Raw genomic sequence first — 18,731 nt, forward strand, 5'->3', positions numbered from 1 at the left:
AAATAATTTTCACGATGAGTTCAAATAAAAAATTTGTTTTTATTTTTAAGCTTTTTAGTAGATTTTATAGAAATCTAACTATTGCATTGGTCCTCATAACGGAATTTTTAAAAAATTTTGCTTTATTCCGAATTAACTCGACGAGCTGAGCCAGAAAATACATATGGTTCAAAAGTTTATATATGTATGTATATAACGCGACTTGTCACGACGATAGCGTCGCCAATTAACAAAGGATCTTCACCAAGCTCAGCATACTTATTCTACAGATCGATACCGAAGTCAATTTTGAAGATAAGCTTAATTGGTCAAGTAATATAGAAATGCCAGAATTACAAAATTTTTTCAGAATTTCGAAATTCATCTCAAAATAAGTCCAAATAAGAAATTTATTTTTCTTTTTAATTTTTTTTTTTTTTGGTACTGTAAATGAAAAAAAAACAAACTTTTATCTTGAACCAAGAATATAAAATTTTTGGAGAAAAAAAAATTAATATTATTTAAAAAAAAATTTATTTTCTGATATTAAATGTAATTGTATTTCGTAGAGATGATATTCTCTTAATCCAAGAATGAATTAATTTCGATGATTTGGAATTAACTTAAATAAATTTTTGAATCAAGACAATCAATTCTTTTAAACAATTTTCTTCACTCACAATTTTATATTAATGAAATTTTGTACTTTTTTTTTTTTCGCAGAAAATGGATGTAGCAAAAGCTGCCGAAAGACTTCTGAAACTAGCGGTGAGTTTTAAATAGTTTAATAAATCAATAATCCTATACTCATAATTTATCAACCATATATAACTATCAGTCTATACTTTAATAGTTTATAACTATTGGTACATAATTTAGTAATTAACGAAAGAATGTTACTTTTTCGATAGACAGGAGCAAAAAGTATCGAAACAATACTACGCCGGGAATACTAATAGTTGGTAAATAATGAGCTCGCGCTAACAATAGATGCGTACGTCTATTGTTCGTGTAGTTCAATACACTGAACTAATTCGATTTGATTGGCAGCGAATCTGTAGAAGCGACTAATATTAATTTATTATTTGGTATGCAAATTACTCGCCTGGTGATTTCTACATTTATGTATTTGTTTACCGGAATATTGCTTATTACCGATGCACTTATAATATTATTAGTGTATCAATTATTCTGTGATTCGGTCATGTTGTGTTTGATAGTTTGAATGAATTTTAATATAAACTGCAGTGCTCGGTACATTAACTATAAAAAATGGCTTATCAATTTTTGGTAATCAAAATAAATTACCTTACATAATATATTACTATTTCGTGATGTAAGCAAATCCGCGAGATATGTTTTTGCTAATATATTGCATAGATCGAAAATTCAAAAATTTCAAAAACTTGACGATCACTTCAGGTCAAATTTTGGATATTTAAATTCAATTAACAATTAACTGAATACATGATCTTTACATCATCTACTAATATAAAATTTTTGTTTGATAAATTTATGACAAGTCGTGTCAGCAAATTATTATGTAAGCGTCGAAGAATTGCAAATCATATGTTTTATGAAAAGAAAACATTGGTTATAATATAATGAATAATTTATACCATGTTACTAATGCTCAAAAGCGTATGAAATTTTTTTTTTGCTTTCAATCAACTTAGTAACGTAAAGAATGAAAAATATACTAAAAACATGAAAAATTACATTTTTTTCAACAGAAGCTTTATCGATTTAAAAAAAAAATAGATACTTATGTCATAAGGCCGTGAAGTGGCGGTTTTCTGTCAGCGATGATATTTCGATATGAGCTTAAGGTTTGTGGCGGGAAGATTCGAAACGGGCGTAATTTTAACATCCAAGGCGTAGCCGAGAACGGAAATTTACGCTCGTTTTCGAACATTCGCGTCACAATCATTAAAGCGAATGTCGAAAAAAAGTCGTTGTCAAAATCGCCACTTAACGGCCGAATGACATACAATATTTTTTGTTATTATCGCTCCATAAGTTTAACTTTTGAGGGATAGGAGGCAAATAATGGCATATTTAAATTTTATGAAGTTTCACAAGGGCAACAAAACTTAATTTTATATTAATTATCTTTTTATTCATATTTATTTATGGCGTGATTGTTATTTTATTAACATTAGGTTCGCTTCATAATAAACTGTCAGTAGAGAAATACTTAGCGCCACTCAATAGTAACTGTTTAAAATTTACTCACAATCATTGGTCGGTACACTAGAATGTGACCTTTTTTTTACAATTTCTCTCAATTTCGTCTGACAGACTTTTCAAAATTCCGGAGGAATCACGGAGTAAATTCCGCGGAACTCTGCTAGTCTAACCTCTAGTCTCCGCAAGAATTTTAAAAAAATTCCGTAGACTTTCCGACGGTATTCCTCCGGAATATTCCGAGAAATCTTGAGAAGTCTGTAATGAGTTATTCAACATATCATGATTTCGGGAGTCCATAGTATTACTTTATTAATTTTCTAACGATGATCATTTTATATGATTTTATGTTGAAATTCTCTGGAATTTATGTGTGTCAGAATATGAATTCCTCAGGATTCTCTTGCGAAAGAACTGGATAAATTTCACAACTTTTTATTCAGATTATCGCTAAAATCTATATTTGTATTACTCTAAAGATTACTTCAATTCGGTTGTTTTTTATCGACCACAACTAAAATATGTGTTAAAAATAACAAATAATTATAAATTAAAACTTTTTTTGTCATCTCATTTATGGTGTACAGTATCAATAAAAATCATTTGAAACCATAATTTTTTTAAATGATTTAAATTTCTGTGTTTTCATATTTGTAATAATATTATCAAAATCTGCTTAATTTCTTGTCATTATTGCTGCTAGGACAGATAAATACTCCACACCATTTATGAACCACTAAAACAAAGACATTCGAAGTTAAATACATACCATTGTTTCTTTTGTATATCTATTAAGTCACTTACATTCTTATAACATTTAAGTGAAATGACAAAAAACCCTCCTCCAGTGATTTTAATCGATTTGTTCGCATGATTAATCATCATTATCCACAATTTTTTTGTTCTGCTATTATAATTGTACCATTCCAGGTTGTATAACATGTGTTTAATATTTTCGTTCTAAAAACAAACAAATTCATATTTAAATATATTAAGAATAATTTTTAAAATACTCAATTCGCTGATAAACCAACTCAACTCAAATCGATTTAACTAAAGCAATTGTTATTACATTACCTTTTGTAATAAATCATCAGACACCGAGCACAGAGTCAAAAAAATAGGCATTATTGCCAATATGTAAATGATGTGATAAATCATTGACGAAATATCGCCATTAGTATAGCTCTAAAACCAAACAAAATCATTTGATTTATAATTCATTAAAATTTTATGATTGAGGATTGAACTAACATAAAATTTCAGTTTTAGAATTCTACGGCTATTCTGTTACAAAAAGTATTAATTGATATTTCTTAGATTTTTTCAAATTGATAGAAAAATTAGAATTTCAGATGTTAAATGACATGAAAGTTAGTGTGAGTCTTTTATATACCTTTATTTATCATCTAAGCTAAATTTTTACAGTAATTAAAAATTTTTATTATTTTTGAAAATTTCTGAATATCAGAAAAAAAAACTTGATTTTCAAACATTTAAAATTTTTTTTCGACTTGTTCCTAGCTTGGATAATAATGATATTTTCATTGACTAGGAATCTAAATTTTATTTTAATTTTGATTAACTATAAAAAGTTAACCATGTTTACGAGGACGAGTCATTTTTTTTAGACTCTTCACTTTCTTAGACTGCAATTTTTAAAATTTTTAATTTTTCCGTTTAATATTATTTTTTTATATTTTCTTAAGACATTAAAAAAATATCTCGTCAAAGGAATGGATACTGAAAATTTTATTAATTTTCTTATTGCACTTGAGAAAACATCTAAAATTTGTGCTTCTTATAAATTGAATAGGATAATGTAAACAATTGAAATATCATGATATTAACGGTACGAAATGTAAAACTATGTTTTTTTAAATTTAATTAATTTAAAAATCGTGCATAGTTTAAGAAATGCTATTGAAAAATAAATGATTGATTTGAATAAAAAAAAAAAAATAAATAAAAAAAAGGTCAAACTTACTTTTATAAGTCCGTAGCCATTTGTACAAAAGGATATTGTTCCTGGTATCAATTGAAGAAGCATCAATCCATGAATACTTTCATCCAGTACCTTTACAAAACTATTGGACAAAATTAATTTGACATTAGTTATAAAACTAATGAAATTAATAAAATTTTCTTAAGAAAAAACTCACTGAATTAAATAATTGTGTTTCTCAACAATGCACTGCAAGCACGAGCAATTATTGATGATTCTGACAGTATTACTGCAATCCTTGTTCCTGTTAATCAAATTATGTCGAAGGAGACCGTGGAATTTTTTAATTTTCTCACACAAAATTTCTAGCTGTCCGCAGCAGTGCAATATCAAGAGCACAATGCAGCTATCAATAGTCGCCGCGCCAAACAAACCATTGAAGGTAGCCAATAATTGGAACAACAACCTCAATAACTTAGTGCTTGAAGTAACGTCCCATGTCACTGCGTTCCACGTTTCGAATATTAGTAAATCCCGTTTTTTGTGGACGAACACTTCGATTAATAAATTCACTCCCCATCCTAAAAAATTGTTGCTTTTAAAACATGCACGGAAAAAAAAAAATTATAGTATATAATGTAACGTGGCGCTTCGTGATGAAAACGGGAAAAATTACAGTTTCAGATTGTCAGTATTATAGATTTTATAAGAATTACATTGGAGAATGTAATATTTACATTGAAAGCTCTGAAAATACATATTCAAAGTTTGAATTTAGAGAAATGTTATTTCGAACTGTAATTTTTCTAGTTTTGAATACGACGGGACACTTATTACAAATTAAGGTACCCGCGGGTAATAAGTTCTGTCGGGTAATCGGAAAAATCTGTCGAAAAATCGGTAGATGATTTACTGGAGAGTCTAGTTAATTTTTTAGTAGTTCTAGTAAAAACATTTTATTTTCCTGCACTTCACGTTTATTGTTTTTTATACTACAGCAAAAATAAATAGTAATTTTCTATGTTTTTTTGCATTGTATTTGTGAATAAATATTCAAAGAAATGCAATTAAACCAAAAAATTACGGAACGTTTTATAAATCAAAAGAAAATTTCTTTCTGTGTCTCAATGACAAAAACTATCATTGATAAGAAAACATCGATAATTTCTTACCAAAACCGGCCGTGAAAAAGGTCATGAATATAATCTTAACCACATGTCTAGATTTTTTGACGTAATTAAACATGATATTCAAATCGTTGGACTTTAGATGGTTTGATTCCTTCCAATCACGGTCCATGTAATTGAACACTGTTTGGAAGTTACTTTGGTTCCATTTAAATACAACGCGCTGCATAAATGTGTGAAAGTAGAGTGTTGCTTGAAACATCGACAGGATACGGTTGTGACTGCTCTTTTGGTTGAAGATTATGTACAATCCATGAAACACGCCCGTAATTGCGACGATTATACATAATGAGAATTTTAGGTTGTTGTACTTGTTTTTGTACGGCCATAGTCCGTTTAGCTTCAAGCATTGGACGAGCAATCCTAATTCATTCTCAAAAGAGTTTATTTTCACTTCAAATTTCATTTTGTTTCTGAGTGATTATGTTCTTTTTTGTTACATTATAGAATCTGGAAAAAAAGGTTTTTGGTAGTTGTAATTGTAGAAGTAATGAGATACAAGAAACCTGCGGCTCATAAGGGCAAATTGAGAAATACTTATGTTTACAAGATAACTCTACAAATTTTTATGTCAATCAGTAATTAAGGCCAGTTTCTATTTAATATAAACACAATATAAACGGTTACCAATAACCCTAAAATAATTGATCCGTGACAATAGATCCACAATATTTGATCTTTATGATGTTTTATCCGAATGACATTTGATCTAAAGACCAACGCATAAGCTTGTTACCGTGTGGTGCTCTTTTATCATGGATTTTGTGTGTATTTATTCGATAGTAGATCAACACATATAAGCTTGGGATCAATTGTGACACGGATCAATTGTAGTACACGGAAAAAAAATATCCCTCTCAGAGCAATATTGTAATGCTATAATAGCTATCCCCTCTCAACCAACTGTTAGAGAGTTACTAGAGCCATCGAGTAGATCGCTCTGGCAGGAATACAGTAGTTGGCTAAAATAGCTAAACCGGTGCGCTGAGAGAGCCATACGGGATTGCTATAAGGGGTAAATGCCTCGTTGAAGTCTCAGATTCTGCGCGCAGTCTTGTTTGTTGACATATTTTATAACTTCCAAAATTAATATAATTATTTACTAGCAACCTATAATTCATATGCGAAGGTCGAGAGTTATGGATAATGATTAAAAAAAACTTTGGCTTATTAAGTTTTTGTTTTTTTCAATAGAAATATTAATAGTTTGGGTAGTTTTTAAATAAAGTTGAAAATAATTAGTGCGATGACAGGATCAAATCCGAATAATTTAATGAAAAATGTGGTGGCGCAAATTTATAGATCCAACAAATTATTTAAAACTCCTCCAAAAATTTCTTAAAAAACTGACCATCACCAAAAAATATATAAAACTTTGAAAATTCTTAAATTTCTGTGACAATTTCTTTTAAATGGTCCATGAAAAATAAATAAGTATTATTAAAAACTTGTTAATTTAATATGCAATCTATTTTATAATTTTTAATTACTTATTCTTTTTTATTTATCCGTATAATTTTTCAATAATAATCAATAAAAGATTGAATCGATAGAATAGTAAAATTTTTTGTTGTTAAATATAAAATATAAAATATTTAAATCGTTTTGTCTTGTAAGAGGGCGCTGTAAAAAAAATGTTGGTTAGCGATTCTAGCCAACTAACAGATCGCTCCAGTAGCCCTATAGTAGTGCTCTTGTAGAAATACACATTGCTACAGTAAGAATCTACGAGTAGCTATCTAATAGATAGCTTTAGTAACAATATTTTTTTTTTCCGTGTAAGGGTAAATTGTTCTTGGATAAAAATTCGAGAATCTATTGGCACGGATCAATTGTCTTCGAATTATGTCGCGTTACCAAACACAACATAGTCATTTTTACTATGCTGCACTGAAAAAAAAAATGAACTTGAATCAAGAGTAAAATTCTCGAACCAAGAAAATAATTTTGAAGAAGCTTATTGTCTTGAATCCAAACAAAAAATTCTCAAACCAAATAAAATGTACGATTGTTGACACATTTCAAGGAATAAAACACAATGAAAATATTTTTACCTGTAATTAAAATAATAATTCTTACGACTGATTTCCAATCCAAAAATGCTCCTCTACGAATTGAGCAGCAGTACCCATCAATTCTTATTCTGGTTGCGTCTTTTTAGAATCATCAAATTTCTTATCACTTTAATCACAGTTTTCACAATTTCGAACACTCGGGACAAACATTCCATAACTTTATCCTATGAAGTATTTTTATCAACTGACCAGGCAAAATTAATTCCTCTTTTACCGTCATCATTCTAATATAAAAATAAAATAATCCTTAAATTTTTAATCATTTATGAATCATAATGACTTTCCTTGGGTACATTTTTTCCGGTACTAATTTCCGTGTACATAACAGATCATTAGTCATCAACTATCGATTAACAAAATAAAATAAAACAAAATTTTTTTTTTATTGTCCAGAACAGAGCGATCGATAGTTGAAAAAAAATGATAATTCAAATTAAGTATATTGTATATACTCTATAAACATATTAAAATATTTAATGGAAATGTATGATATATCTCTATAATGGCAGGTGTAGTGGTTTCAGAATTACATGTCATCAAATATTTACCTACCGCGGTAATATTATTAATGTAATGTTTGTAGTGCATGGATACCCGATTTACTTTGAAAGCCAGCTTTTTATGAAGGGAGATCGCGGTGTGTTTGATATATTTGGTTACTAGAGTCCATTTTCATATTAAATTTAAATGTAAATTGCATTGATTGTAGTTTTATGATACTAAATTAAACATGACCTATTCGTTAAGCGTATTGTTGAACATAAATTTTTGAGTTTCACGTTGGTAAAAATAATTTCATTTGAATAATTGAAAACAGGATTACAGAGAAAAATGATACAACAATAATTTTGATATTATAACATTATCTGCTTGTTATTACAACAAAATATTTTTTTGGAATCAACTTAAAAATGGTTATAATTTAAGTCATACACTTAAACCGAGTTTTAGCGCCACCACAAAACTCATAATAACCCTATACTCAAATCCTTATACTCATAAATTGGCAGAATTAGAAAAGAAAGGTTATAGAAAGAAATATTGCTATAGATAAAAAAAAAGACAATGAAACAATTTATTTAAAAATTAATAATAATTATATTAGCCACAGAGTAATAAGCCAGTATACGTGACAAGATATATATAAATATTCATTAGGATGTGCCAAAATTCAATTTCCGTGAAGGACCTTTTAAATTTGGAATTTTGAGTTCCGCTTTTAGCAGGAGCTGTGTTTAGGCATTTCCCAAGATATTTTAGGATGAGACGATTTATATGATTTTCATAGAATTTTTAACAGAAGATTTAGTTGGGCACATTCGGCCAAAATTTGAAATTTCAACGGAAATACCCAAACTAAACTCCTGTTAAAAAATTCTATGAAAATCAAATAAATCGTTTCACCCCAAAATATCTTAGAAAATGCCCAAACATAATTCCTGCTAAAAGTGAAACTCAAAATTCTAATTTTAAAAGGTTCTTCATGGAAATTGAATTTGGGCACACCCTAATATTCATATAATTAGTTTTTTGAATCTTTAAAGATAAAATAATAATTGTAGTAATGATTCGATCGTAAAATTAAAAATGATTTATCTAAATTTTGTGTTATAAAATGTGGACGATATTATGCAAATAATTTTTTTTTTTTTTTTTTTTTTTTTTTTTAATTAAAAAGTTTTCCGATATATATAGAAGTTTGAAACGTTTAATTTTTTAAGTAAAAAGTTATGAAAATGAAATATAATTTTTTTCTATGCGCTCTTTTAACTTGAAGAATTTTTTTGTTATACTCGCTTCAAAAGTTCAACTTTTGAGCGCTGGATGGCGTCCGTAAGGAACTCTTTTCTATAGACTCTACCATACCGACTTTTTTTTACGGCCTAGACCGTGAAGTTTTACTCCTTCCTCTTTTTTACGAACTTTTCGAGTACACCCAGACGAAATTGAGAGAGATTGTAAAAAAAAAGTCACATTCTAGTGGACCGACCGAAGATTGTGAGTCAATTTCAAACAGTTACTATTGAGTGGCGCTAAGTATTTCTCTACTGACAGTTTATTATGAAGCGAACCTAATGTTAATAAAATAACAATCACGCCATAAATAAATATGAATAAAAAGATAATTAATATAAAATTAAGTTTTGTTGCCCTTGTGAAACTTCATAAAATTTAAATATGCCATTATTTGCCTCCTATCCCTCAAAAGTTAAACTTATGGAGCGATAATAACAAAAAATATTGTATGTCATTCGGCCGTTAAGTGGCGATTTTGACAACGACTTTTTTTCGACATTCGCTTTAATGATTGTGACGCGAATGTTCGAAAACGAGAGTAAATTAACGGCCGTTAAAATTACGCCCGTTTCGGACCTTCCCGCCACAAACCTTAAAAGCTCATATCGAAATATCATCGCTGACAGAAAACCGCCACCTCACGACCTTATGACATAAATATCTATTTTTTTTAAATCAATAAAGCTTCTGTTGAAAAAAATGTAATTTTTCATGTTTTTAGTATATTTTTCATTCTTAACGTTACTAAGTTGATTGAAAGCAAAAAAAAATTTCATACGTTTTTGATCATTAGTAACATGGTATAAATTATTCATTATATTATAACCAATGTTTTCTTTTCATAAAACATATGAGTTGCAATCCCTCGACGCTTACATAATAATTTGCTGACACGACTTGTCATAAATTTATCAAACAAAAGTTTTATAGTCGTAGATGATGTAAAGATCATGTATTCAGTTAATTGTTAACTGAATTTAAATATCCAAAATTTGACCTGAAGTTATCGTCAAGTTTTTGAAATTTTTGAATTTTCGATCTATACAATATATTAGCAAAAATATATCTCGCGGAGTTGCTTACATCATGAAATAGTAATATATCATGTAAGGTAATTTATTTTGATTACCAAAAATTGATGAGCCATTTTTTATAGTTACGTTATTTGACACAAAAATTCGATATAGATATGATGACTGGAACATTGATGAAGTCGTATATCTAGTCTATGTTTTGCAATCGACAGATGTCGATAATCGTATATAATATATCTGTTCAAAGAAGGGCAATCATGTCTTTCCATACATGTCGAACCGTGTCATTGAATCGATCATAATGCTCTATAGCGTAGATAGATGTATGTAAACCAGCCGGAGCCCTTATATATATATCTTATAAGAATATCTTGTAAATACCTTCCTTGTCTATGAGTATCAAAGATATTGATGCTGATAGATGCCTGTTTTACAAGACAATTATGAGCTTTTTTTGGTTCTGTCGGTCTCATATAAATAATTGTAAATTAGATTTCAAGATATACTCAAGAAAAATAATTAGATCTGATCATACACAGAAAAAATAATAGTTTAAAAAAACTAAGAAACACGCTTTTTGTAGAAAACCGGACTAAAAAATAGAAAATAAATTTTGATAAATTTAAATTAAGAATAGTGTTAAAAATTTTGATAAATATAAATTAATTATAGTGTAAATCAAAATATAATACATTTTATTCTTAAAGAAGCGTGGGGTGCTTTTTAAGATATTATCCAAATGATAATCCTATTCATATCTGTCAATAAAATGTTTATACACCATGCACCCCAAAATTATTTGTTTTTTTTTTTTAATTTTTGATTTTCATTATCAAACGGGTTTTTTTTTTTTTTTTTTTTTTTTTTTTTTTAAGTATCTTATTCCGGGAAGAAACTATTTCAATAGAAATACCTACAACAATCTTTTTAATGTAAAAATTCTCAGCTTTTTGTAGCAACTGTCAATTTTTTTATTACAAAAAGCCAAAGGCTCTTAAAAATTCAATTAAAGTAATAAATTTAATTTTTCTAGCTTTGCAGCGTGAAATTCATGAATTTTGAGAATTTATTTATAAATCCTGGGAATTTTTATTAACAATATAACAATTCCATGATATATATATTTTTTGCTCGATTACAAATAAAACATAATGTCTCAGTACTATCTGAATTTTTTATTTTTATACGGAATTGTTACAATAAGTTAACATAAATTTTTTTTTTTTGTTTTTATAATGCAACAAATAAATGGTGTTGTGACAATAATGTTGGTCAAATAAATGGATGAATCAACAATTTTGTCAATTATGATAACAAAATAATTTTCTTGTTACAATAAATAGATATTGTTATAGCGACGAAATGATTGTTGTTAAAACAACAGATTAATAGAGCGGTATTACAAAACTGATAAATATATATAATATTTAATAATTTATGTTCAATTTAAAATTAATTTAATCAATTAATTACAACGAGCAACCCTGCAGTATGTGACTGCCGTAACTTGTGAACTATGAATGAATAAAATTTTGCTTAATTAAATAATGACTTTTGTTAAAATGCACTGTATTTTTTTAACTATTGACGTTTTCAGAGATTTACCCGCGGGTAATAAGGCCTGTCGGGTAATAAGGTCTAAGTGATAGAAATGCTATTTAAAATAACCGCTTCCGTTAAAGACTTCTCTAGTAGAAGCGTCTAGCATAGAAATGTCGCTACAAGTTTATTGAGTCCCGATACAACGTTCCTTGTCTTCTATATATCATCATCCGTTATATGCTAAAGTAGCACAGAAGAATTCCTAAAAAACCATTTGAGTAAATGGTAAATATTTTTTATAATTTTATATTTAATAATTTAAAATCATTGTTCTAATTTTTATCAATATCTTAAAAAGTATTGTCGCTCAATTTAAGTGATGATTGATCTCTAATACCGATTTTATCAAGTATAGTTTAACTATTTCCAGTATGTATAACCAGCAGGCCTTATTACCCTACCGTAGTAAAATAACGCCTATTCGCAAGGTTTTTGAAAAAATTTAATTTTGTGTTTGTTTATGGTGAAAATTACCATTACTCCATTATATTTTATGGCTAATGTAATAATTTAAAAATTAATAATACATTGCAATAATTAAATGCAATATTTTCGATTTTTTTCAAAATCTCCCTTCGCTAGGCCTTATTACCCGCCGGTACCTTAAATACACTGGCTACAAAATTTTGCTTATTATCTTAATAATATATGAGTAAACTAATTTTTTACTACAGTATATTCATCTGTAATTATGTATTTTATTATTTCAACGAAGTCATTTTTATGACTTTCGTACTTTTGGCGACCTGTAATTAGATCCAACCACATTTTTTCAGGTCAATTCTTAAATTTACCAATTTTTTATCATATTTCTTCTATTTTTCTTTGCCTAAAACAATATTAATGTTTTTCATCTCAACAAACAGGTAGTTATTTTTATCGTAAAAATTAACATATACACGTACAAGGGTGGATAAAAAAAGGAAGAAAAAACTCGAAAGCAGGAAGGGATTTTATTTATATTCCACAGCAGCTATTTGTCATAATCATAATCACAATAAAAGATCTTTTAGGGTCTAGTAAGTCAAAAAAGTTTATGTATGTCTTAGGGTACAATTGAAAAACGAATAACTTCAAAATTCTTAGCATGAACAAGATAAATACAAGCACTTTACCTACATTTAAAGTTCTTACTTGTACTTTGTAGCGTTATTTTTTATATTTTTTCCGCTCATACTTTTTGATCCTACACGGCTTGTTATACTTTTACTACGTCTATAGATAATACTACTTATACTATTTCTTTTATAAACTTATTTATTTTGTTTTTTATCTTCCGGTAGCGTCTTGTATTTTTTTATTTCATTTCATATATTCTTTTTTTATTATTCGCTGGGGATCAAAGGATTCAAGTTGAAATTGCGACCACGCCCGAGAATATTGCAGGGGTCAAATGGATCACTTGAGACTACGAGGATAGGAATATAAAAGACGAAATACCTACAACAGTTCACTAGACACAGGATTATAACAAAAAACCCATTTTAGAAATTACTTACTGTTAGCTGTTTCGTATTTATATTAGCACTTCGTCTATAAGAGGCTCTATACTTTTTAATTAATTAATTTTTTTCTTTATTTATTACAAAGTTAAGTCCAATTGTTTATTTCATACAAAAAATAAATGCATTAAATAATTAAACTTCATGGAAGAAAACAGAAAAATTTTCTCACGACTAATTTTTTTCCATTAGCAAAATTATTGAAAAATAAATAATATTTGTGATTAAACAACTTTTTTTTGGAGTTCTTTTTAGAGAAGAACAATTCAAAATCTTAATTAAAACTATTTTATCTTTGAGAAATACAATCAAGTGACAACTTTTGGTTTGAAAATAGTCTTTTTTATTTACAATACTAAGAATGAATAAAAAAAAACGTACTAAGATTGTTTACAAAAAAAAAAAAAAATTAGGAAAACGGTTGACCCTGGAGGCCATCTCTGCAACTTTCCGCTACTTTCGTAATTAAGCGTTCGAAATTGCGCTTATTACGTTTTTGAACCCGATTTCTAAATTACTTGACCAATTAAGCTCATCTTCGAAATTGACTTCGGTATCTATCTGTAGAATAAGTATGCTGAGTTTGGTGAAGATCCTTTGTTAATTGGCGATGCTATCGTCGTGACAAGTCGCGTTATATACATACATATATAAACTTTTGAACCATATGTATTTTCTGACTCAGCTCGTCGAGTTAAGTCGGAATATAGCAAAATTTTTTTAAAATTCCGTCATGAGGACCAATGCAATAGTTAGATTTCTATGAAATCTACTAAAAAGCTTAAAAATAAAACCAACTTTTTTATTTGAACTCATCGTGAAAATTATTTGAGACTTATTTTCGATGGGATAGAAAATAACAGAAATCCGAGAATTATTGGTATTTTTTAAACAAGTCGGTAATATTTTGCTCTAACGTTACCGCAGGTCAATCCTCGAAAGAGAAATTGTTGGGTGAAACATAAATTATCTTGATTGTAAATAGTTAAGTACTTCGTTGAATTCATAAAATTCTTAAATGCCAAACTCTACCTCCTTATCCTCGAGTATTATTTTCTTTATTCGCAGATGAATTTCTTAAGTCAATTCGAACTGAATATCTCGAAGCAAGATTAGAATTTTGAAGTGTATATTTTTGTTAAATCAAATAGTTTTTTTTTTCCGACTAATCGTCTTTCAAAGGAAAAATTTAAAAGTTATTCAAAAGTAATGGAGCCAGACTGCTCCTTAAAAAAAATCCTAAAATTCTATGCCCGCTAACGGACCGAATTGAACGATTCTGCTGACGTTTGCATTCTTAAAAATTGTAGTAAAAAGTAAGATCATTTAAGCCCAATTCAATTATCTACAACATTGCGCCAACTTCCGCAGATTGTCTTCTTAGGCACGAGCCACGAGCCACGAGTAGAGCCCTAAAAATAATTTCATAGTTTCCACTACAATATGCTTTTTATGACTCTGATAAGAATAAGATAAACCGACAACAAAAAAATAAATTTATAGTTAGTATCAGAGTGATGAAAAATTGGAATTAAAACCGGTAATATAGTTTTCTTTTAGTAAAGAAACTTTATAATTGCATTCAGGGATTATCGAATCAAAAATCATAAGGAAGTATATGTGAATTCCTTGAATTAGTTCGAAATGAATATATCTTGAAATAAGAATGAAATTTTGAAGAGAATATTTCTTCTAATAAATTAAACAGTTTTTTTTTTAGTGTGTTATATTTTCAAGAAATAAAAATTTAATTTTAGTAATTCCGTAAAGATCTGGAAAAAACTCTGCAAATGTCTTAAATTAACAAGATCGTTTTTCTTGTAGTAGAAGGAAAGTGAATTTAAAGGTCATTTTTAAAGCAAATTTTTTTCAGTTTACAAAAGTTCTTTGTAAAATTATTGACCAATAATAATTTTTTAAAAAAATTTTTTCTGAAAAAATTTTCAGTTTTGAACTAATTTTTTATCTCCTTTTAATTAAATTACAGTTAAAGCCTTTGATACTGGTTGGGCGCTTTTAATTCCCTTTGTCGTTTATCGTATTTTCTTCACAACTATCCAAAGAACCTTTTCATCCGGTATCTTATTTCTTCTTTTTACCCCAGTGACCGATGACTTTCATCGTACCGACATCAGACTAGATACTTGTAGCGGCAGCTGAGGGTTGTTTGCGACGCGTCACAGATAGCCACAAAGCCACACAGCTCTGAGTCATGTGAAATACACCCTAGAGTGTCCTTTGACGTCCGCAAACTGCCCAAAGCTCCTCTAAATTCTTCTGAACCACTCGACCTCTCTGTTTATTTTCATCGAATTATTTATAACTATACCATTTCTCTGTTTACTCTTTTATTCCTCTCCACAACTGGGCATTTTTTTCTCATAAAAGGAACCCTCTGATACTTTCTTCCGTTTCTTCTAATCACCGTGAAAAGTCAGCCTTTAAAATTAAACGGAAGTTTTTTGATGCAGAAAATATAAGGAGAGTTTTTTTTCGTCTGTACTTTTTTCTGTCCAAAAAAGTGTGATTAGTAACCGATTATGATTTTTCGAATTGTTTAATCGAAGTATTAAATTATTATACAAAATTTTTTTTTTCTATTCTTTAGTGAATTTTTCCAACTCTATTTTTTTATAATTAACTGTTATAAAAAACAATTGATTTAAGCTCATGTAAGTTCATTTTTTCGACTCTGGTTATAGCAGAACTTACAATAAAAAATTTTATCTCTCAGACAGTCGTGTGTAATATTTTTAGAGAAATAGAATTGTGTAACAAGCTAATGCAGCTATTAATACGTCTTTTTAAAAGATATCGAGAGATGGCGGCAGTGTTCAATTTTTTCAATGCATCCATTAATTACGTGAGCTATTTTTCGATCAGTTTAGACTCCTCCCTCCCTAGGTAAGATTTAGTGAGATTTGTCTGTACTCCCCCCCTCCCCTTACGTAAGATCGACGCTAAAAATATTTTAAATTAAAATTATTTTTATTATTCGGGAGGATAATAAACCATTCAAGTATACTACAGTTAATTTATTTAAATTAAATAAAATTCAAAGCAAAAAAAAACATAAAAACAACATTAGACCCCCCCCCATTCTAAGCTCACATAATTAATGGATGTCCCCTAACATTTATAGCTCTCTAAGCTCAAAATGCAACTTCGAGCTCTAGAATCTAGTTGCCCTTAGTAGAAATAAAATCAAGTATCTGGCCAGTAACTGGCTAGTTTAACTAAATTTAAGCTAGGAACTGGCTAGTATAATATCCAGTAACTGTCTAGTTACTGGCCAGTTTTACCAGACATCAAATACAACATGGCGACACTTGTTGGTCTTGAGGTTACTTAAAATTAAATATGGATAAATTTATTATATTGTATTTTTAAATATAAAACGAGAAACATGAATAACATAAAATAATAAAAATTACGATTATTTTTTTCGACTGCCTTCTCAGTCTTTTGCATTACTTAAAATTACTCCCACAGCTTGTAATATATCGAACGGATTACCACAATTTTTGGCTTTAAAAACTTCGTTTAAACACTCCATAACTTTAAAATCTTTTATAATAGTTTTCTCACCATTTTTTTGGGAATCAGTATATTGTAAAGCTACACTCTTAACTAACATTCTTTTAAATATATTAATTAATTGTTTACTTATTGTAGTTATGGTCGGAGCATACCCGAAATAGTAGATTTTTTTAACTTTATCCATTTTTTCAAATTTATTACCGACTATTTTTAAATTGAAATACACAATTTTTGTTAATTATTTACACTGTTTCTTAGTATTTAATAGATATATTTTAACTTACAGGTTAGAATGCAAAAATAAACATACACACACTATAGTATAAGTAGAACATCGGTGTGACCAATTTTTCCCATTCAGTTGTAGATGGCGCAATTTCTAGTTTTTACCTAGTTTCGCTGGCCAGTTACTAGACATGATCGCTAGCTAGGTACTAGATTTGATCGAGTGAAAACTTGAACATTTCTACTAGGGTGCTATCTCGGAAATTTTTTTTTCATTCCATGATTATATCAGAAAGTGTTTTTAACTCAATGATATATAAATTTTCTATTCTACAGATCCCAAATCACTTAATGTGGCTGTGTTTCTTCTACCTGTTCTTCCACTCTTACTTAAACCTAATGGGAGAATTACTGCACTTTGCCGATCGCAACTTCTACGGCGACTGGTGGAATGCTAATAACATTGACACATTCTGGCGCACATGGAACCTAGCGGTTCATCGGTGGGCTGTAAGGTGAGTTAAGTACCTTATACTATAGATACACACTGATAACAATCGGTTTAAATTTACCTTGAGCACCAGCACAAGTGTACTCGCCATTCAATTTCCTCTATCCTCATTCGATATTCCTATTGTGTTCCCTAAAGTCAGTTAAGTCGTACTTGCAATAGTTTCAGCAGTCCTCATATATTTCACACATGCATACACTTATACATACGTTCACAATATCAGTGTAAGTTAGTGGATGTGATATCCATACAGTTATATTTGGAGAACACGGAAGCTCCTTTTCACAATCTTCTGTCTCAACCTCATTTTCTCATTCCGAGGATCTCGGATGTAATCTCTACAGTGATGAAGCTTCCTACAAAGGCGCCCATTCTTCATTCGGGGTGGGAAATGCCAGAGAAAACCAGAAAGACAGCGTAGACTGAGCGTTCTACATGTATGACGATAAAAAGATGTAGACATTTCACATCGTTAAATGTTTGATCGAAATTCTTATTCACTTAATTCTATCACAGGTTCTCCCGAGTTACCAAAGGGAAAATTAATTCATTTTTTTTTGGTTACCGTATTAACTACCCACAGTAGCGTTTCTCGAGTGCGTATTTCTGTGCAAAATTATATACTCTTTTTCTTGTTTTGTGGCTGGGGTTTTACGAGTGATTATTATTTCGTTATTTTTTTTCAGTCAAAGTTTACTTGTGGACATTATTGCAACAACAGATGAACATAATTTGTCCATAATATTGCCTAATTTATAAAAATTATTTTTTATTTATTTTTTCATTTATTAAATGTATTAATTTATAAATGATTCTTGGAAAACTAATACAATTAATGGAAAAATGTATTATAAAAATTTGCCGACTGGATAATTTTTAATTGATTTAATTTTTTTACTGTGAAATTCACTTCGAAAATTTTTCGAATAAAAAAGATAATTTATTCGAGCAAGTATAAAAAAATTTTTATTTAAATAATAATTATTTTCCTTTTTCCTTGAATGACAGAAAATTTGAAAATTCAAGATTTGTCCAACTTTTTTTTTTTTTTTTTTTTTGTTTCTGAGACTAGCTTGGGATTCGAACCCATGCTTGGCCGGTGAGTTAGTTCGAGTACTATATAGGCCGTGCGCCTTTGACCACTTGG

The 18,731-nt window shown here is 29.0% G+C and overlaps 1 protein-coding gene across 2 annotated transcripts in view; it reads left to right on the forward strand.

Annotated features, from left to right (window-relative positions):
• Mdy (diacylglycerol O-acyltransferase) overlaps positions 1 to 18,731 on the forward strand; it is a 155,194-nt gene that overhangs the window by 129,959 nt on the left and 6,504 nt on the right. For both annotated transcript variants that reach the window (XM_074259539.1, XM_074259538.1), the window contains 2 exons: positions 703 to 747; positions 17,410 to 17,588. In XM_074259539.1, coding sequence (XP_074115640.1) covers positions 703 to 747; positions 17,410 to 17,588 — 224 coding nt within the window. The remainder of the gene's footprint in view (positions 1 to 702; positions 748 to 17,409; positions 17,589 to 18,731) is intronic.

The sequence above is a fragment of the Cotesia typhae genome, unplaced genomic scaffold (assembly GCF_013202065.1).
Source record: "Cotesia typhae breed Kobodo isofemale line unplaced genomic scaffold, CoteBio_Ctyphae contig_20, whole genome shotgun sequence".
NCBI classification, from domain to species: Eukaryota; Metazoa; Arthropoda; class Insecta; order Hymenoptera; family Braconidae; genus Cotesia; species Cotesia typhae.